Below are 23347 nucleotides of genomic sequence, written 5' to 3'. Positions count from 1 at the left end.
AATTATTTTTCAATGTAAAGTATCTGTTATAATTTTGCTTTTACATTAAACAGCAACAGGTTACTGCTGTACTCACTGCGCCTGCATTTTAAATTATGTCGTATGCAGACTCCAAGTATTAAAAACAAGAAAACCATTACTTCAAACTATATAATTACACTCGGATTGATAGTGTTTTTACATGATACATGACATCACCCAGATAATATTGAGTCCGCCTGTTAAGGCTATTAACAAGAAGAAAAACAGAAGAATTTGATAAGTTGAAAATATAATTTATTCGTAATTAAATAATAATTAATTACGATGAGGAGCTAGTGTACCTTAGTGACCAAAATAAATAACTAAAAAAAAACAAAGAACAAAAAAGTAATTTCCCAAAATAAATATTGAATTTGAGTCAACCTGAAATTGCCACAAGGAGAGCGACTTCGTACCTTGATGCAAGGTTCAGTGAAGAAGCCCCGAGATTGTGCTCTGGTTTACATACTTGTTAAACAATAGTGAACACTTTTAACAGAAATGGCCAGTAAGAATTTACGTTTTATAATAGATGAAAGAGAAAATTAATAACGAACTCGATGAATTTGGAAAAAGTTTAAGTTGGTACTACTACACTCCTCCCCCTTTAAACAGTTATTACATGTTATTCAATAAAATTAATTGTAATAATACGTCATGTTATAAATCAATCAACAAAATGTAACTTTAACTGTACAACAAATGTCTTTAGACATACATTACTTTAATCAGTTTAATGTTCATTATTTTTTTTACTTCACTTTTAACTTTCTTTCCGTTTTCTCGAAGACATTTGATGACTGATGTTTTGTCGTTGTTTTCTCCCGGGAATATATCGATTTCCTTATCTCGACAATAAATTCGACATTCCTCTTCCAGGGGAGATGGCGCAAATAGATCCCTCTGTTGTGCCCGTCTCCTCCTCTGGGCATGGGCCTTTTTTTTTCTTCTAAATTCTTTCTTTTTCTTTCTTCCGGCGCACCTAGGCGGAAAAGTTCAGTGTCCAGGTTCAACGTAAAAAATGTTTTCCTTTTCCTGAACCTCTAAAATGGCGTCCATGTGTATGCGAATGTGTACGCGACCTTAATTTTGGAACACAAAGTTCTTATGACACACAGAACATTTGAAGATATTAATATGTTTAGTATGGATTTTGCTCCAATGGTTAATATATTTTCGGAAAGTAGAAAAAGGGCCTAGTTTCCTACACGTCTCCACCTAACAGATGGCGCCGTCGACCAACAGCCTTTTTTCATTCTCCTGGAATTAATTGCTGCAATTCCTCGTTTGAAACATTAATATCGAGAAAGTCCATCTGGAAATACATATCTGTTAAAAATAATTTAAGAACATGTGTAGGTTTTACAGAATTATAATGCATCTCAACACTAGGATAAAACAAATAATAATCATTTACCATAAATCAAAACACTGTATACATTAATTTATTTAAATTCTACAGTTTTATTTTATAAATCAAGGATATTCCGCGGTTTAATAAGGCGCCCGCTCTTGTACATTTCCTCGGGGGTGGCTGATCTATTTCCCCAATGTCTGAGTCTGAATAGTTTATCGAGTCATCATCAGAAACCCAATTAACAGGAGGATATTGTTTGAGATGATCTTTATTGATTGATATAACTGGAGATGTTGCATCTCTCTGTATCCTACATATGGACTTGCACACATCTTCCACAACTAAATAAGCATTAATCATTGCTTTTTTCTCATCTGTAAAGTACATTAAACCCGTCGAAATACAGACACACGAGGATACACGTTTTCACAAATATCTTTTCCATCCTACTGCCTACAAAATGAATTTAAAACCTGATAAAAAATTCTAATAATTTGAGATGATATAAATAACATGTGCTTTGATTAAATACAAGGAAAAAAACTTACCTGTACAGAAATACATCCTTCCGATGAGCTAGTCCTAGCGCAAAAATAACCGGATGTTTGTCTTTGTCAGAAATATGCTTGAGAGTTTACAAAACTTTTCATGTGCTAAGGGAGACAACTTCAAAAAGCGTCCGACGGAGTCCGAAAAAAGCGAGTCCTCTGATAATGTGGTTAATTTTAAATGGAGCTATATCTGTAACTAAACTCATAAGCAACTAAATAACGTATTTTAGTTTGAATGATAGGAGCTAAGCTCATAATTTTGAAAAAACACTTAGTATGTCATAGACAAATCTTTCACCACATAAACGTTTATGGTTGACACAGACGGACGACGGACAAAATGTGATCAGAATAGCTCACTTGGCTTTCAGCTCAGGTGTCAGGTGAGCTAAGAACTAAGTTTTCTACTAAAAAGTATAATCCTATTCTAATCAATTTATATCAAAATAAATTTGTAATCAAATTATTTATTTTTAACCAAAGGTTTTGCTTACGCGGGGTCTTAAAAATTTCTTTAAAATCGGTCTCTATGAGTGAGGAAAATATTATTTAGCGGCCAATATGTGCATAAAAACTTAATAATAACATATTTACGATATATATTAAAGTAAAATTTGATTTAATTTATATCTGTTGCTTATTTTTCGAAAATTTACAAAGCAAAATTCTTTTTTTGGAATGTATTTCGGTCTGTAGACATTCCCTCCCCCCCCCCCCCCCCCCCGTGAAACAACAAACCCTTTGGTAAAAATATGACAAATAACAATAATTAAAACCCCTCGAAAAGAATTTGTGTTTCAAGGAGGGAGGGGGGAAGATGTTTTAGAAAACATTTCCGTTTCCGTTATCTTTTTTTGTTTGAACAAATCATTTATATTTAATTTAAATATACATAAATGTTAACATTATAACAAAAAAATAACTTTAATTACACAACTTCCAAAAAATGACTTTTAGTTAGGCGGCTGAACAATGCTATCGTTCGCAGTCCTTATAGAATAAGGCTAAATCGGTTATTAAATTAGAATTTTACAAAAATAAAAGCAACTAGACTCTTGTTGCAAAAGCAACAAAAAGGTCTTCCGTTTTGATATACAATGTATCAATTTAACTGTAAGACATTGCTTCTCTCACATAAAAAAAAAGTGGATATGATAATTATTGTGAATGATATATCCAGACGTTACTTCCAATAAAAACAACGAGAATAAAAAAGAAATCAATTTTTTAAGTACTTTCTGTGACGACCGAAAGTAACACCGAACTTAACATCAATGTTAATCTTATGTACAATCACAAGTCAATCTTTCCTCAAAGTTTGGTTGTTCATGTCTCTGCCAAATCTAAGATCTCTATGAAACAATATTTTTGTCTCGGGACCGGAAACGGACAATCGGAAGTGATTAATAACAACAAAAGCTAGTATTTCTCATACATTTGCTTAGCGTACATCACTGTTTATCAGGCTAGATGAAACACCCAAGAAAGTCAGTTAAACTTGTTCAAAACATGATTTATTTGAATCCCTCCGGTGAAAACCGGAAATGACAGTTGACAAAATAAAACCCTCTAAACATATCATCAATCAAATGTCTATTATTCATGAAAGCTTCGTGTCTCAATCACTTACAGTGAAAAATTCTTGCGGGCATCAAATTTGTAAAAAGGAAAGCTACATCAAGATATTTGAGATATATCACCGGAAGTAACAGTTATTTGAATATTTAACATTATAAGGATGACTTATCTAAGATTGTATACCGATATATTCATTCCATGTAAACGAAATAAATAAAGAAAAAACAAAATTGTTGTAGTGCTTCCGGTGATGACCGGAAGTTACGCCGAACAAAATAAAAGAGCGTAAAAACATGTACATTAATAGGTCTATCATCCCACAAAGTTTGATTGATCATGTCGACACTGTTTTTGAGATCTCGTCGAAATAAGGTTTTTTGTCTCGGGACAGGAAACGGACAAACGGAAGTGCTCAATGTAAATTGTATTAAATATTTTTTGTATACTTGCCTTTTGAACATAATTGTTCATAGACAACCTATGCATACATTTATACTTATATATCTATTTTATGGAAAAGGAGTTTTATGCGAAAAAGGAGTTATTTTTGAAGTGCTTCCGGTGACGACCGGAAGTTCCGACGAACAAAACAAAAAACTGTGAACACATCTACAGCTAAATGTTTATCATCCCACAAAGTTTGGATGTTCAAGTCTTAACCGTTTCTGAGATCTCGTTGATACAAGCTTTTTCAACGCGGGACAGGAAACGGACAAACGGAAGTGCTCAATCTAAATTGTATTTAATATTTATTGTATACTTGCCCTTTTTTCTTCATTTCTCATCCAGCACACTTCAAATATCAATGGAAAACAGTTAAACTGATAAACAGTTCGATTTGTTTGAACTCTTCCTGTGTGGACCGGAAGTGACGGAAGACAAAACGAAACCGGTTAAACACATCTTCAATCAAATGTCTATCATCCATGAAAGTTTTGTGCTTTGATCACTTATAGTTTCTGAGATCTCGTTTGTACAAAATGTTTTTCAAAAAAGCTACCTGAGATATTTGAGATATCTCACCGGAAGTAGAATTTTTTCGTTGAATTAACATCGCATAGATAACCTATGCATACATTTATACTTATATACCTATTTTAAGGAAAAGGAATTTTATGCGAAAAAGTAGTTATTTTTGAAGTGCTCCCGGTGACGACCGGAAGTTACGACGAACAAAACAAAAAACTGTGAACACATCTACAGCTATATGTTTATCATCCCACAAAGTTTGGATGTTCAAGTCTTAACTGTTTCTGAGATCTCGTTGATACAAGCTTTTTCAACGTGGGACAGGAAACGGACAAACGGAAGTGCTCAATCTAGATTGTATTTAATATTTATTGTATACTTGCCCTTTGTACTTCATTTCTCATCCAGCACACTACAAATATCAATGGAAAAAGTTAAATTGATAAACAGTTCGATTTGTTTGAACTCTTCCTATGTGGACCGGAAGTGACGGAAGACAAAACGAAACCGGTTAAACACATTTTCAATTAAATGCCTATCATTCATGAAAGTTTTGTGCTTTGATCACTTATAGTTTCTGAGATCTCGTTTGTACAAAATGTGTTTCAAAAAAGCTACCTGGGATGTTTGAGATATCTCACCGGAAGTAGAATTTTTTTGTTGAGTTAACATCGCATAGATAACCTATGTATGTATTTATACTTTTATATTTATTTTATGGAAAAGGAATTTTATGGGAAAAAGTAGTTATTTTTTTAGTGCTTCCGGTAACGACCGGAAGTTACGACGAACAAAACAAAATAGTTTAAACACATCTACAACTATAGGTCTATCATCCCTCAAAGTTTGGAGGTTCAAGTCTTTATCGTTTCTGAGATCTCATTGTACATAGCTTTTTGTCGCGGGACAGGAAACGGACGACAGGAAGTGAACTTTGAAAAAATGAAAAAAACGCCTAGAGATATTATCATTTTCTATAAGTCCTGAAAATTTCAAGAGAATCTATCCAGCCATCTCTGAGAAATCTTGTGGACAAAAAACGGACAAAAAAAAATAATAATAAGAAACATTACAATCACTATAAGGTCTTCCGTTGGAAACGGAAGACCTTAATTAGTAAAATAAAACAAAAACTTCCAAAAAGACCAACACAGTTTGGAATCTCAACAGCATCAGTAATTGAAAATGCAGCCCTAAAGATGAAAGGGGCTCTGAACGTTGTATTCATTTATCAACACAAAAAACAGCATATCACGTCCTGGTAAATACAATTTCGCTGTCAAGTTATGAATCTTAAATTCACCAGATCACCTACCTTCGAAGATTGTTATAGGTGCTAAAATACAAATTTTAGTCTAGCTTTATAAATCCCGAGTTTAGTTTTTTAGCTCACCTGAGCTGAAAGCTCAAGTGAGCTATTCTGATCACATTTTGTCCTTCGTCCGCCTGTCTGTCCGTCCGTCCGTCTGTCCGTCTGTAAACCTTTTACATTTTGAACTTCTTCTCTAAAACCGCTTATCAAATTTCAACCACATTTGGCACAAAGCATCCTTATGGGAAGGCGAATATAAATTGCAGAAATAAAAGTTTGATCTGTATTCAAAGCGGAGAAAACCTTGAAACTGTAGAAAATGGGGGTGCATTTTTAAAAATCTTCTTCTCAAGAACTACCGAGACAAATTCAACCTAGTTTAGCATGAATTATCCTTATGGGAAGGAAAATATAAATTGCAAAAATTAAAGGGTAATTCTGTTTCAAATCTGAGTTATTACGAAAATAATAATAAAGGAAAGGCGTGTTTCAATCAGTTTAGTAGCTTCGGGTTCGGCATCCGGTAAAATGATTCCATACTTCTAAAACGAGGTTTTTTGTTTAAAGCAGCCATGACATTATACGAAAAAGGGTCGATCTAACTATGATGAATTTGCTTGTTGTGCAACAGTTCGCGTATGAAGGGAAATTTTGAAACATACAAAATATATTGGTGCCGATTTTTGTGAAGTAAATTGAGGCTAAATATATCAATGCGTTTACCTGAGCAAATTAAGCAAAATCTGATGTAGGGGTACTGAAATACAATTCATTCTATCGGTAATTCGGCATTATCTTTTGCGTAATGGTACATGTAGATTTATGCAATAGGTTTTGTTGAGATGCTCGGCATTTTCTCGAGTTTATTCAGTTTAAATAGAGTTTGATATCGCTGACGGAAATATGTAGGTATATACATGTATATATATGATTCATTTCGAAAAAATAAATTGTGTTCTTTATTTGTTATACATGTAGTGCATGTTTCTTGTGTTTAATTGTTTACAATTTCTATTTACTAACCATATTTGAGTGTTAAGCTTCGAATTATAAGCAAGATACAGAGATTTGCTCACAATTCTATGTTCTTCCAGAAACCAACTTTAACAACTTATTGTATTAACCTTTTTAGCTCACCTGAGGGTGTGGCCACAATGGGGGGTCGAAGTTTAACAAATGAATATATAGAGTAAATCTTTAAAAATCTTCTTCTCAGAAACTAATCCGCCAGGAAAGCTGAAACTTGTGTGAAAGCATCATCAGGTTATGTAGATACAAATTTGTGAAAATCATGATCCCCGGAGGTAGGGTGGGGCCACAATGAAGGATCGAAGTTTAACATAGGAATATATAGAGTAATTCTTTATAAATCTTCTTCTCAGAAATTAATCGGCAAGGAAAGCTGACACTTGTGTGGAAGCATTCTCAGGTAGTGTAGATTCAAAGTTGTGAAAATTATGACCCCCGGGGTACGGTGGGGCCACAATGGGGGATCGAAGTTTAACATAGGAAAATATAGAGCAAATCTTTAAAAATCTTCTTCTCAGAAACTAATCCCCCTTTATGCTGAAACTTGTTGGGAAGCATCCTCAGGTAGTGTTGATTCAAAGTTGTGAAAATAATAACCCCTAGGGGTAGAATGGGGCCCACAATGGAAGGGCGAAATTTAACATATGATTATATAGAGTAAATCTTTAAAAATCTTCTTCCCAGAAACCAATTAGCCAGGAAAGCTGAAACTTGTGTGGAAGCATCCTCAGGTAGTGTAGATACAAATTTGTGAAAATCATAACCCTGGGGGTAGGTTTGGGCCACAATGGGAGGTCGATGTTTTACATATGAATAAACAGAGTAAATCTTTAAACATCTTCTTCTCAGAAACTAATCAGCCAGGAAAGCTGAAACTTGTGTGAGGCATCCTCAGGTAGTGTAGATTCATAGTTGTGAAAATCATGATCCCCAGTGGTAGGGTTGGGCCACAATGGGGGTCAAAGTTTAACAAAGGAATATATAGCGTAAATCTTTAAAACTCTTCTAAAAAAACTAATCAGCCAGATGATTCTTCATTATTGTTAAGACTCTGGGCCCAGGACAATTCTTTGGCCTCCCGAGAAGGTTCAGAGTTTGATGTACGTTTACATACCATATATAAACTATCGTTAAGGATCTTTTTGAGAACTGCAATACTCAACATATGATATGAATATAAAATCATCCTGTTAGAAAATGATTATAAACATAAGAATATCCAGGGGAAATGGATTTTATTTATACAGGATCTACATGTATTATTGTACATTGTCCAGATAGTTTGTATTATGACTCCATTAAGCTGACTTTATCATACCTATTGTTCCTCAGGTGAGCGATGTGGCCCATGGGCCTCTTGTTACAGATATATAATTAAAAGCACAAAATAAACTGTTATTATTACTGTATGTGCTACATGTACAACTAACAATTAAATAATCACACATGTTGTTTTCATAAACAATTGCCTCTTGACAGTTTTGATCTCCTGTTTTGGCCGGATATATACTATGAGTGGGGCTATTTGGCTTCTCCAATGTGTTGCATACTAATGTAGTGGCTGAAGTCACACTTTATTTTTCATAATTTTTTGGCCCATGTTTTTAGGCACCAAATAACCAGAAAATGAAATTTTTTATATAATGTCTATGATAAATGTATAGATGCACCTATACCTGACTGGAGTCTAAAAACAACTATCAATGGTGTATGAATTAACCATAACAGGAAATCATAGACAATTATAAAATGTCATAGCCGACTTGATGTACAATTGTTTATATTTCAACAAATTTGATTAAGACGAAATATAAGGTGCTTTTACTTTATAAGTTGTACTTTATTAACCAGTACTTTTCGCTTTTTTGCCAACCTTGAATTGAACGACACAAGGCCTTCCTTGTCACATGCTTCATACTAATTGATGCTATCCTTTAATTTTGCAATTAACAAGTACCCAACGTCTTCTCAAATTTGGAATATACTATCGCACAACATATAATTGCCGATATTGTTATATCGACACTGACAAGTGACGCAGCTAACCGATATATAAATGCTTTAACTGCACAAATAAGTAGACCCAGGGCAACCTTTTCTTTCATCACTACACGCTACAGTTTATACTTTAACTGATGATCTTTCTCTCTTACATTATGTCCGGATTTCACTGAGACATAAAACAGTTATCTGCTAATTCGGCTTATTATATCAATGATTTCAGCAACCATATCAGGACCAAAATGATTTTTATAGTCAGTATCAGTTGGTCTCTCATTCGATATTTTTGGAATTAGTTCTGTTTTCTCTTGCGGAATGCGGCACTGTCTCCATCTGTAGTCAAATGGCTAATGAAGGTAGGTTCCCTGTCTGTAAGTAATTCATGACAGATTTCCTCGGTGGTGAAGTGTTCACAGCCGATGGATGCATCCATGGTACAGTGCTGCTATCGTGAAAGTTGACAAAACTATCCTATCCTATCCTATATCCTGTATCCTGCATCCTATCCTGCAAATAAGCTCTATCCTATCCTATCCTATCCCATACCTTTAATATATAGGAATGCAAGTTAAATGAAACGAAATTTGAGAATTAAATGATTTTATCAATTAATGTAGTACTCAAAATGAATAATTAAATCGTAAAACCGAATATTCTTCGAGCGGGATAACTTATATACCTGTGCTACGGTAAAATTAAATCGTACGCGGGATGGCCACAATAACGTAAACAAACAGGTAAGCGATTCGACTTTTGATTTTATTATATTTATGCATACAAAACAGATAAATAACTTCGATACACTTATTGAGGAACTGTTTAGTCACATATTTTTTATCAAATTATTTTGTTATCACATATTATCATTATTCGAGCGATTCGTTAGGCGATAAATGTAAACACGATCTGGAAATAAATAATTCCTTTAGGAAGTTTATATTGTTTATAGTTAAACCACTCGGAGTTATTTTGAAAGTATAAATTCTTAAGCATTTATAACTAGCTAACATTTATTAATTTTATATGTTCAGGTTAATATCGGACAGAAATATGCGTCCCTGTTATTGGGCATCGAAGAAATTATATGAAACGTGAAGCAATGTCTGTTTCTTGTAAACATGTTTATCTTTTTAAATGCCGAATTGGACGTTTATGAATTCAAGCTTTGATACTTTGCAGACTTTAAATGAAGGAAATACAGAAATCTATTTCTGACATTGTCAAATGTTGCATCGAATTCTCGCAGTAACTCCGTACTTTCGTACGAATTGACAAAGATGTAGCGCCTACATTTTAGCGCGCATCAATGTTATTCACCGCGTTCTTGATATAATAATTATTCTTTAATGGTTTAACTTGTTAAACGTATTAAATTGACATTGAAAATACATTGTTAAGCCAATTTTCGTTTCGCAAAATAACTCTGAAATTTATACTCGAATCTGATTGGCTACAGGGTGCAGGATAGGATAGGATAGGATAGGATAGAACTTAACTTTTATATTTCTATCCTGTATCGTGCATCCTGCATCCTATCCTATCCTATCCTTGTCAACTTTCAGGATAGCAGCACTGTAAGGGTTGCTGGGCATTTTCCTGAATGATATGTGCATTTGCTCTTATAAGTACGCTTACGACAAAGTTGTTTTTTGCATCGAACCTATGATTGTTTTATCAGTGGCAAGATTTTTAGTTATGGTGTAAGTACTCTGTGGTGCAGGCTGGAATGGATTCCTGTCCCGATACCAGTATAGTGGATTGTTGTTGTGGCCGTTACTTTCAATTGGTATAGGTGTAAGGGGTGGGTATCCACAGTTTCCAGAGTGTCCTTCAGGTACTTTCTTTAACGTATCTTACCTTCTTCAACCATCTCCACCATCGTGGGACCATTATTACTCCCACTGCATTGCAGTCCGGTGTAGGATAGTGCTGGACAGTTGAGGGCCAGGAGTATTTCTTGTAGGGTGGTCCCCATTATAGGATTTTCCATGAAGGATACCCATAGGCTTATGTTTAGTTTAAGCAGTCTTTGGACCCCGGCTGTCTGTCTGCATTTCTTCCTACAGATTATTTTGTTCTGACCAGAAGTTGCAGTAGAGGCAGTTAAGCGTCTATTTCCAGTAAACTTCTTTTTGTCGTTCAGCTTTAAAGTCAAATTCAAGGCACGTAAAGCAGTCAGTTGTTTGTGCTTCAGGTAGGCAGCGTTGAATATCTTGCTGGTCTTCCCAATGTGAACCATTCTGTAGGAGTTCTGCTACTGTTAGTTAGGGGGTTCATTCTCAGGTACTGTGCATGCAGTTCTCGGGCGGAGTTTCATGGTGGGACAGTGGTATCTATAGCTAAGGCCACATCATTCAGAATGCATTTTCTATCTTGCGTATATGTATTCTAATTAATTTGCAAATACCTTGAGGGTTGTCCCGTTTTTACCTGCTCCCTTTTGCCCAGAGCCTCTGCAACGGCAAATTTTAGCTTTGAAATGCGGACTATTATTTTTGCTCTGTCCATTCATTTTTTTAATTGCTTAATACTCAGAAGAATATATTCTGGTAAGGCATTCAGCAACTTTTTGTAGCACAATCACAATCAAGATGGCGATGAGAACCAGTTTATTTGTAAACAGGTGCAGCATATTCAAAGAAAGACAACTCTATTCAGTCTAATACATGTAATTATAAAGAGTTATTGTTCTTGGATTTACAATATGTGACATCTCCCCTTTTAAGTAAATTCTGCACTCAAAATATGTTTGGAAATAAATTCACAGTACAGGCTATATAAACAGATCTCAATAATGTCTTTTTTCTTCTTTTTAACTATCAACTACAAACAACACAACTAGTAAACTATTAAAATATGCAATAGAAATTAGCACTCAGTAACCAGTCTGCGAGGTGGTTTGATCACGCGACCACTAGATGTGGTAAAACTACTTGGCACGTCAAGTTTTCCAGAATGAGCGCTAGAATCATTAGGCAGGTTATTTGGAAATGAACAATTTTCACTTTGGGTTGATTCCTTAGCGTCTTCCTGTTGTTCTGTGTTTCGTTCCTTTGTTTTGATGAGGTCTCTGCGGTTTCTCCTCAATGTTGAATTTCCATGCGATACGACATATGATCTTGGCGTTTCTGCAGGTCTAACCACTTTTCCTGGTGTTTTGATGGACTGTCCTGGATTTCTTAAGCGTACAGTGTCTCCAATTTCAAGCGGTTTGAGTGGTTTGGAGTTGCGATCATAGAAAGACTTTTGCGTGTCTTTGAGGTTCTGGAGCTCTTCGAGAACTTTCTCTGTGTTATATCCCATTGGTCGCAGGCTGGATTTCACGGTTGGTATAAGAGTTCTCGTGTTCCGTCCAAGTAGAAGTTGTGCAGGGGAAAATTTCACTCCTGAAATTTTCGAGCTCTTTAACTCCATGAATGCGAGATAAGGATCCTTGTTGTCATCCTGGGCTTTTCTGAAAATGTTTTTGATTGTCTGAACAGCTCTTTCAGCCATACCATTGCTCTGTGGGTATCTCGGGGATGATGTTGTATGTTGGAAGTCATATTCCTTAGCAAATTGTCGGAATTCATGGTTTGCAAACTCAGGTCCATTGTCGCTGATGAACTCCTCAGGGATTCCTTGTCGTGCGAAATGCTGTTTCAGTATGTTAATAATTGTAGCAGCTTTCCCATCTGGTAAGCGATTCACTTCAATGAACTTTGAGAAGTAATCAACTGTTATGAGATATCTTGCGTTTCCGAAAAACATAATGTCTGCTGCCACTTTCTGCCATGGATATCCTGGGATCTCATGTGATATCATTGGCTCCTTCTGTTGAGTTTCGGTATCGGTTGCAGATATTACACTGTTCTATCAAGTCTTTCAGCTGTGTAGTAATCCCTGGCCAAAACAGTGTTGACTTCGCTCTTTGTATGCATTTCTCTTGTCCCAGGTGACTGCTGTGTAGGATTTTCAACATCTCTGGTCGAAGCTTCTCTGGTGTAATAATGCGGTCTCCTTTCAACAATAAGCCATCTACAATGCTGATTTCATCTCTAAAATTCCAATAGGGAGTAAGTTCCCTATCCAAGTCTCTCTTGTTTGTCGGCCATCCCCGTAGAACTGTATCCTTTAGTTTCATGAGAAGTGGGTCTTTTTTAGTTTCACTCTGAAAAAGTGTCACTTTTTCATGGCTTACTGGAATAGTGTCAATGACATGTACTTCAAATTGCTCCTCAAGGTTACCAACTTGTTCAAATCCTTTGGATCTAGACAATGTGTCCGCAATATAAAGTTCCTTGCCAGCTTTGTATTTCACTACTATGTCATGTTGCTGGACTTTTAACATCATCCGTTGTAGTCGAGGTGGTGCACTGGATAAAGGTTTCTTGAATAGGCTCTCTAGTGGTTTGTGATCAGTTTCGACTAAAACAGTTTTTCCATACACATATTCATTGAACTTCTGTAGTCCATACACAATTCCAAGCATCTCTTTTTCAATTTGTGCATAATTTCTCTCAGCTGTATTCAAGGCTCTAGATGCGTAAGCCACCGGTTGCTCTCTTTGCATGATGCAAGCACCTAATCCAAAAGATGATGCATCTACGGATAATGTGATGTCATCACTGACATCAAAGTATTTCAGTGTAGGAGTTGAGGTGATTGCTTCCTTTAAGTCATTGAAGGCTCTCTCTTGGGCCTCGTCCCAGTGCCAGTTTACTTCATTTTCCAACAACTGTCTCAGTGGTTGATTTCGTGCTGACAGATTTGGAATGAACTTGCCCAAATAGTTTATCATTCCCATGAATCGCTGCAACTCCTTCCTATTTTCTGGTGTTGGAATTGTCAAAATTGTTTTGATCTTGTCGTCACTGGGCTTTACACCTTCTGCACTGAAAATATGTCCAACATATTCAACTTCTTTCTTGTTGACTTTACACTTGTCCTAATTGAAGCGTAATCCAAGATCATTAGCTCTCTTCAGTATTTGCCGTAGTTTCTCTAAGTGCTCTTGTTCACTATCTGCCCATATCAAAATGTCATCTACTATGACTTCACATGGCTGATTTTCAAACACTTGAGACATCGCCCTCTGAAACACTTCCGGTGCTGAAGATATCCCGAAAGGAAGTCTTTCAAACTTGTATCTGCCAAAGGGGGTATTAAACGTTGTGAGCCAAGAACTCTCCTCGGTCAGCTGTATTTGGTAGAATCCTGAGGCTGCATCCATTGTTGTGAAGTGTTTCGCTTGTTTCAAGCTTGCAGCAACTTCTTCGACAGTCTTTAGAGGGTAATGTTCTCTTAATATAGCTTTATTCAGTTCTCTAGGATCCAGACAAATTCTAACTTTGCCGCTAGGTTTCTTCACTACTACTATGGGGCTAACCCAACGAGTTGGAGTTTCCACTTTTGAGATAATTTTCATGGATTCCATTCTTTGGAGTTCTTCACGTACTTTGTCTTTCAAAGTGTGAGGTATTCTTCCGGGTGGTGCTACTACTGGTTTAACACGGTGATCAACTTTGATGTCGTACTTTCCAGGTAAACATCCGATTCCGTGGACCAAATGATCATATTCATTGAGTAGTCCTTCTACACTTTCAGTACTTTGATTTCTGTTCACTCTGTACACACGATTCACTAAGTTCATATCTAAGCTGGATTTCAATCCGACAAATGGTAAAGAACTAAAGATAGTTAAAATACTAATATAAAACAATACCTCTTTGGGACGGGTTTCGTGCTTTCCTCCTGGCGGCGAGGGGGCGTCTACATCTTCGATATACACACCTCATCCCCCACCCCAGGAATAGTAGGATGACCAAACTTATGGTCGTAATATCGAGTTCAAATGCTGAAAATAGATCTCCTTTATTCTGATTTAATTCAATCTATGATAGACTGCATTTAAATATTATATCAATACAGTTTATGAAATATTGAGTGACTCAATTACTTACATGCACAAAACATTCAGCAACAGGAATTAGTATATAATGCACCAAAAAAATACGAAAATATGGAAGATATAAAATTAAATCATAATGTAATGAATTGAAACAAGCAACAGCATGCAAATCGAATTCTTGTTCAGGTAAAAAAGTGTACTTATCAAAGGAAAGCCATTCTTTTTTCATATGAAAAGGGTAACAATCTACACGAACAAAACATTAAAATTAAATCCATAAAGTTCATTTGTTTTCATGCCGTTCATGCTTCTTAATGATTATTTTCTCTGAAAAAATAAAGGATTGGTATCATTTAGTATTTTATTATAATTGTCACCAATTACATTCATTGAAAAAACATTTGGAAGAGTTAAGTGAAGTGCTTTTTTATTATTATTTGAGAGCAGATAAAGCAAGTAGACGAAAATGCAAATACAATAAAATGCCTTACAAACAAAGACAATGCTCTTACTTGCCTTATCAGCAAGGACAGCAAACTACCACCTTCGGCATCTCTTTGCGTTCACCAAGTTGCTCTCTCATCGCAGGAATGAACATCTGGTGGGGAAGAGACTTCCCATTTCCAGTAGAAAGGATAGCTAACGTGTGTCGCTTACCAAGAATCGAGTCTAGTATCTCTTTCTGATTATCTTGAAATTCTACTTTATTAAACAACTCCACCACTTCTATTACGACGCCATTTTGGATTGATATATCGAACTGGATAAAGAAACAAGAATTTTCATTGGTCAATTTTTTATTAAGTAAGGTCATGACACGGGGTCACCAGAACGTGACCTGTGCTGGGAAGCGTTAGATCCTTTCACGAGCGTTAACCATACATAACAGAGAGCGATATGAAAGGTCTAATTTTAATTAGATTCCCCTCTACTCTAGTGATTTTAGAATTTTGTTTTTCACTTTCTTCGCGTTGTCTGTTGTCTGAGGCGATGTTGATTTCGAGAAGTTTGAGAAAGCAGTGTGTTTAGTTAGCACACCAGGGGCGCTTAGGCATTGTTGGAACAAAACAACAACTTAAAACGAAATTTTGTGGCATTTAATAATATTTTACAAGTTTGGTTATATATCTTTATAATATTTTTAATAATACACATGCAATAAAGGAAATAATAACCCCATACTGGTACATTAAACAACATTTACTTTTATTGATTAATATAATGTAAAAGCATCAATCAGAATCTTCATCATGCAAATCGTACATTTCAAAGTTCACAGAAACTTCACATCTAACTGAACAAATTTTGATTGCTATTCCTTATGACCAAATTACTTTTATTAATTAATATAATGTATAAGCATCAATCAGAATCTTCATCATGCAAATCGTACATTTCAAAGTTCACAGAAACTTCACATCTAACTGAACAAATTTTGATTGCTATTCCTTATGACCAAATTGGAAAGTTTTTCATTACATCATCAGGTGTAAACAAAATGTCTCCATTCTTTACAGTATCTTAAATAACATCATCTGCAAGTCCATGTAAATATTTGTTAACACAACTGACACTGTTTTAGATTTAAAAAAAATAAGTCGAGTTTGTCCTTTAATAATGATCTTTCCGTTCCATTCAATTCCCGTTTTATCGCCTCCACAGAAGTGTAATCCACTCTAGGAATATTAAAAACAGGGTGAATTTTGAGGCAATCTTCATTTCCACATTGGCAGAGTTTCTCGCATATATCACAGCAGCGTGTATTGGAATAATAGCTGTTGGCTTGTGACCATATCCCTCGGATAATAATTTCCGTCTACACTCAGAGTTCTCTTTACAAAGTCTAATAAGATCTGATTTTACATTTTTGGAAGTTGATTTTAATCAACTCTCCTATGCAGTTACTCTGGCAAATCGAATGAGAAAAGTGTTTGAACCTGGACAAACTAAAGACCTGAATTCGACTCAGAGGTTTTACTACAGTAAGTCTATGGATTAATGTCGTCTGTCTCTGAAAATTGTTTGAGACGTCCGGATTCTTTATTCGTTGAGAAATCTAAAGTAAATCAAGAATTTAACATTCACTTCACTACACTCTATATTACAGAAGGGATGTCATTTTCATATATACAAAGTAAGTTTTCAAATTCAATCATATTATTACGTCAAACATAGGGGAAACATGCCCCCCCCCTTCCCCTCCTCTCTTTCTCTTATTGAAAAAATAAATTGTCAAATATTCAATGTAAATTAAACCGAAAAGGCCTGGATACAATGAAGTACATTAAAGAGGCTATTTAATAATATTTTGACATACAGACGAATATGAGAGAGAGAGAGTTAAAACTTCATGCACTTCATTATAAAAACGATAATAAATAATGATAACAAAAGAACAAAGAAATGATTCCTCACGTTTGTCCGGAGTAACAGATAGCGACAAGGTAGAAAATAATGGAGTCATAGTTGAAATCTCTAACAAAAGAAAGGTTGACTTAGAATGTGATACGTATTGTGTAATTTTAAATAAAGTCAAATCATTTGTAATTAAAATAAAAAAAATTATTACGACGGTATAATGATATTCACCAAAAAAACATCAGTAGCTCTGCAAACCACCTGCCCATTTAGTATATTTCGTAGCGTGCTGGATTCTGATAAAATCTTGCACGAAAAGTACAAAAGACATTATCAGTATTGCGTGTCAAGCAGGTGATATTCAGATCGAATAACCCAGAGCCGTGTATACGTAACCAAAGAAAGTATGTGATCATTGTGTAATTAGGTTGATTGTTAACACCCCCCCCCCAAAAAAAAAAAAATAAATAGAAAGTGTTATTATTATTTATAATGTTTTTTTTTTTATGTCGAAACAAATTGTTAACATAAAACAAGATAATTGACCTAATTTAGCCATTATTTATTTGTAAAATAAATACCTGAACAATCAAAGGTTTTCCCGTTTCTTTGCATTATTATTTCCTCAACTCGATCGGTGCAGAATCTCTTGAAGTTGTTTATGTCATCACATTCACCATGAATTATAAATTGTTTGACCGTAAAATCTGACTCTAAATCACGTTGATTGGTTTGACACTCTATCTGGACGACCTGTGCATTTACTGGACATGCACGTACGTAAGGAGAGGTCTCTATGCCCATTACGTTATTACATACACACGGGGGAGTGTCTTGAGACAGACTCGTCCTAAGAAATAAAACAGTGATTGTGAAAATCATCATTAATGGCAATTACACGTGGTAGAGATCTATTGAAACCAAAGGTAGAGCTAGACTAGTCTGTCACCAAATTTTATACCGATGTCATTCGACTTTGATATTTGACTTTCCACAATGTCTATATTATAAACTCAATATATGACATTAACTCGCATGCTCCTATCACTCAATTAGATAACAATACCCCATTGGTTTCTGTACCTTGATGACCTAAATATTGTTAGGGAAAAAGAAAGCTTATTAACCCCTACATCAATGACACTCTGACTTTTGCTTAAAAAACACAACCCGACAGTTTGACTAGCAGTTGAGACACAGAGAGAGAGAGAGAGAAACTCAGAGGTTCCATACACCATTAGACAATCTACTATTGTTTCGTTAAATAAATACCTCTTCAATATTTTATAAGTTAGACATAATTCTATTACAAACTTCTTTTATGATTTAGAGATAAAAACGCGTGGGTGGGGGGGGGGGGGGGGTACCTTTTGGTGTCGTCAACCAAAATTAACAAAAAAAATCAATAAAACGACTATATTAATTTTTTGTGAAGGGTGGATCCTCCGAATCCCTCTCTTTGTTGTTTACCGTATACCCCCTCCCCCAGCATTCATGTTCGTTTCGTTCATTATACTTTTTTACCAATCAATTTTACAGCATAATTCAGTCTTTAAAAAAAAAAACGGATATAAAAAATGAAAGATTTGGAAAACTTCACCTTATTTCCTGATCGGAATTGTTATCCCAATGGCAATGTCAGTAATTTTTTTATTCGTTTTACTTATGACTATAATATTATTCCTGTTTACTGTAGATTCAAGATAATTTTAATTAAAATGTTTTAGCTCCTGCATTTGCAATAAAAAAAAATTGAGCTGGTAGAGCTCCTAGAGCGAGTTCTTCACCTGGTGGACGAGTGTCAATGCCCGTAAGTAATTTTTTTAGATAATAATAGAAATTTTTCGCTAACAAACTATCGATTGTTTTTATTTTTTACAAGTGTTCCCGTACTTCTAAAAAATTTTGTTCATTTATTTTAATTTCTGCTGACCTTTTTTAAGACACAGTAGACGAGGGGGGATTGGAGGAGGTTCATCCACCCCAGCATTGTAGGTTTCATTATCTTTTCATATCGTTATTTCACAGTTTCTTAAATTTTGCAGTTCGATCATGACTAGGTTTTGGTTTAATTTAATTGAAATCATCATATTTTTGTTTCATTTAGAATGACACCAATTAACGGCAGTGATAGTGGGTCGGTAATCCTAAAGTTCATACATTCTTTATATCAGTTATATGAAAAATATTGATAATTAAAATAAACTTTCTTCAAAATCACTAAATAATTTTTTTTTAAAGACCCAATACCACACCCAGGGCCCCAAAAAGGAATTGGTAAGTGTAATATTAATTAATACAATAATTTCAGAAGGGGAAAGGAATAATCTGATCTTGTAGTAAATATATCTAATATTTTCACTATTTATAAGTTGTCTCTCTTTTCTCAGTAAACCAAGAAGACTTAACTGGGGAGAGGACGGTTCCCTTCAGTGGGAACTGTCGCCCACAGGGTTAGATTCTATTTTAAATTTTTTTTATCGCTCACAAGTCTTTTTAATTTAAATATTAAATAAAATAAAAAACTAATTTCAATTATTTCATAAAACATATAAATATTAATATACTGTTTTACAGTGCAGACTCCACCATCATCATCAATTCGTCGTAGGTTTTAATCTTCTTTGTTTCGGATATACTATCAATTTTCATATTCTAAAAGAATTCAACTAAGGGAAAAAATGGGGTTTTTTACTAAGATTTTTTTTTCTCAGTTCGGAAGTTCTAGCAATTCCTAAATGATCTATTAAAAAATCCATATTTTTTTTAATACTCGCTCTTGTTTCTAATATAAAACTTTTCCTTTGTTTTTTATTTCATTGCAACGATAGAGACCTCTCAGAGTCCGACGAAATCCCTGTGTAAGTTCATTCACTTAAATTTTATTTATTGTCTCTCATTTCATTATTGTTTTGTAGTATTCGTAACAACTTTTTACAACAATTTATATTTCAGATCACAAGACTGCTTGGACGAAGAAAAAAATAACTGATGTACGATTTAATGTTAATAAATTGTCAATGTGATCTTTTTAAAAAGTGTTTTTCCCTTTATCAAATATCAATGATTCCATTACGAGAAGATTGGTAAACTTTACTAGGAGGGCTAAACCTCTGTAATTTTACGACTTGCAGACGGATCACTGCACAACATTCATGCACGGATCTAGAAAAAGAGGAGGGGGCGAGTCAGAGATACCCTGCAAAATTCCATTTTTTAAAGAAATTAAATTATAAAAGTTCCAAAAATACACCTCGAATCCCCTGGTAAATTCAAATAACTGTCAGACCCCCCCCCCCTTTCGATTTTTTTTCTTGGATCCGCGCATGCCATTCCTTCCTGTTCATTTAAAAAAAAAAGAAAAGAAAATACTGAAATCATGTAAAACAAATTTAATTATTTAAAAAAAACAATCTTCTTCTTCTTGAAGACATTGCTGGTGTATTTTCTAAGAATTCTTCTTCTTGAAGACATTGCGGATGCACCGTTTAACACCATCTACTCTGTCCTAGGTCTGAAAAGAAAAAAAAGATATATATATGTAAAATTGGTTTTGAAAAAAAAAATGAAAATTAAAAATACAGTTAGTCATATTTTGAAAGAGAAATGTTAAGAGCTTGTTCATATTTTCATGTAAAAAAAATACATTGGTATTAGAGAGAGAGAGAGAGAGAACATTAAACATTAAATTACCTCTTTGCTGAGCGGAGATTATATCTCCCCCCCCCCCACGCAGGCGCCCGCGGTGGTGGCTGTGCCAGAGACCTGGCTGGAGGCGCCCGCGGGGGTGGCTCTGGTAGAGACCTAGCTTGTGGTGGCGGGGGTGGTGCAGTCGGTCTTTGGGGCGGTGGGCTGATCCCTTGACGGGTTTCCATTTCAAACTATGTATAAAACAAAAGACATAAGTATGTATCTATGCTACAAAAATTTTTACTGGGGAACTTTACATGCAAACTGAATTTAATATGACTCAGAATGAATGATTTAAGATTTTCAAAAATATTAATATAAAACAAGTAAGTACATACACGTTCTTTTGGAATGGTTTCCAATCCCCTCCTCCTCACTCGGGTGCAGCGTCTGATAAACCTCTTTGCTGCCCACCCGAGCAGGAGGAGGAGGGCCAGCACCAATGATGCTATACTGATCTCTAGAGCTGAAATAAAAAAAACCCAATGAAAACTAATCTATTTTCTTGTTGAAACCTATCCAGTAATGTTTTTTAATTTTATAAGAATATCAATACACTTTTTTAATCATTAATTGACTTATTTCTTACATACACAAAACTTTCAGTGTCAGGTATTAATACATCATGTGAAAAAGGAAAATTTCTTGAACATATATAATTAAAACATGATAGAATTAATTGAAAGAATAAAACCATGCAAAACCAATTTTTAATCAGATAAATATAAGTTTTAAAAAAGATAAACATAATTACTTTGATTACTGAATGATTGGTGTTCCTGAAGGTCTGGCTGTTAATCTGAGTAGTGGGAGAGGGGGTGGGGAGGGGAAGTAGGTAGTAGAAGTGAAGAGGGGTGGGGGGGGATTTGGAAAAGTGAATTACAGGTGAGGGCGAGGGTAGTATGTGTACTAGCCTGAGTAGTTAGGGGGGGGGGGGGGTAGTGTGTATACTAGACTATGTAGTCTTAAGGGTGTAATAGTGTGTGTGCTGACCTAAGTAGAAAGGACAATGGAACGATGTTCACGAGACTGGGAATAGATTGATGTTTGTGGTTTTGCTAGAGGTGAATGCCCGAGTGTGTAACAGGGTAGTAACCAGGGGTTGGATTAACACGCGTGTCCGTTCACTGTCAATCGTTATGCTCGTCGAGGTTGAACGATGAGGGATTTTATCTGAAGTAAACGAACAACTAGAAACAATATACATGCGCAAAAATACCAAAGTACTATCCTTTGGCGTTTGCAATGAAAATAACAAGAAAAAACAAAAAAAAACACCAAAAAAAAAAACAAATAAAACGAATAAATAACAAGAACACGAATAAATAACAATGTCAATACAAAACCAACTCAACAAACAATGACTTACATTCATCGGATTCCTGATCCCTCATTCTCGGAGTGACAAAATGCACTGAATATAAAACATCAAATGAATACTTCATAAAAAAAGATATAACCGTATTATCATTTCGAACACATGTAATGCAACCGTTATGTACCTGGCGGGCACACAGCGCGGCCGTTAATTAGTTGGCAGTTAGTATCCATCGAGCTGCTGGTCAGGAAATGAAATTGTCGAAGTTACATTCCTTGTAGCTAGCAGTATTTTTTACAATATTACAATTGGTCGAGATTGCTTCAAACTGACAGACGGTGGAGTTTTCTCACGCAACAGTGTCCCTTAGGTTAAAACATGATAGAGAATGAAAGAAAAAGATAGATAGAAAAATATTCACGTTCAGGCATCTTTACTCAGACATTTACGTTCAGGTATCTTTACTCAAGCGACAGCGAGATTTAAACCTACCCAATCTCCGTGTTCACTGTCCTTTCACCCTTGCTTATGGTTCATTATAGATCGTATCATTACTCAAACAACACTGATATTCAAATCTAGCCTATCTCCATTCATAGTTTCCTCTCTGTATATTTAAAAGGACACCTTTCACTCCATATCAATTTTTTTTCTACGCTCGGGTAATCAATCTACTCCATTTTCATTCATATGATCGTGTCCTTACTCTAACCCTGTTTTAAAAGTACACGTTCAGTTTTACTACACTCAGGTCTCCTTTCCCTTTCCTCTTTTTTAAGGTCAATGACAAATACTTGCTTTTGTCATTTTCATACAATACCCCGTTGTGTTTTGGGGGTCTACATATATCGGGTCGGGTGACCACCCCCCCCCCCTACAATACCCATTGTGTTGGGGGGTTAAAATCTTAGGGGACAGGTGTTGTTGGGGGGTTAAAAATCTGATGGGGGACAGGTATTGTTGGAGGGTTAAAATCTTAGGGGACAGGTAGTCCCCACCTGTCCCCAATCGATACTCCCCCATTGTTCTTCTATTGTTCTTTTTTAAACAATAGCCCATTGTTTTGTGGGGTTAAACAGACGCCTATACTACTAATAGGCACTTCTTCCTATCACAGTAAACAATTAAATCAATATCGCAAAAACGGAAATGACGTCATCGAAATAAAATAATACGTATAAAGTTTAGATCAGCTTCTATCAAATCTAAAAGTTTAATGAAAATCGGTTTAGTCCTTTTTGAGAAACCACGTGCAAAAAATTTGTGGAAAAAA

General features: G+C 35.2%; 1 protein-coding gene and 1 pseudogene across 1 annotated transcript; both read right to left on the bottom strand.

Moving 5' to 3' along the window:
• The window catches only part of LOC128162129 (uncharacterized), an 82583-nt pseudogene that overhangs the window by 14102 nt on the left and 45134 nt on the right, over positions 1-23347 (bottom strand).
• On the bottom strand, positions 11687-12568 carry LOC128162128 (uncharacterized protein K02A2.6-like). Its single transcript, XM_052825325.1, has one exon. The coding sequence runs from the start codon at positions 12566-12568 to the stop codon at positions 11687-11689; it is 882 nt and encodes a 293-aa protein (XP_052681285.1).

Source organism: Crassostrea angulata, chromosome 9 (assembly GCF_025612915.1).
Source record: "Crassostrea angulata isolate pt1a10 chromosome 9, ASM2561291v2, whole genome shotgun sequence".
NCBI classification, from domain to species: Eukaryota; Metazoa; Mollusca; class Bivalvia; order Ostreida; family Ostreidae; genus Magallana; species Magallana angulata.
The sequence above is the reverse complement of the archived record's forward strand: the minus strand, read 5'-3'. Positions and strand labels throughout refer to the sequence as shown.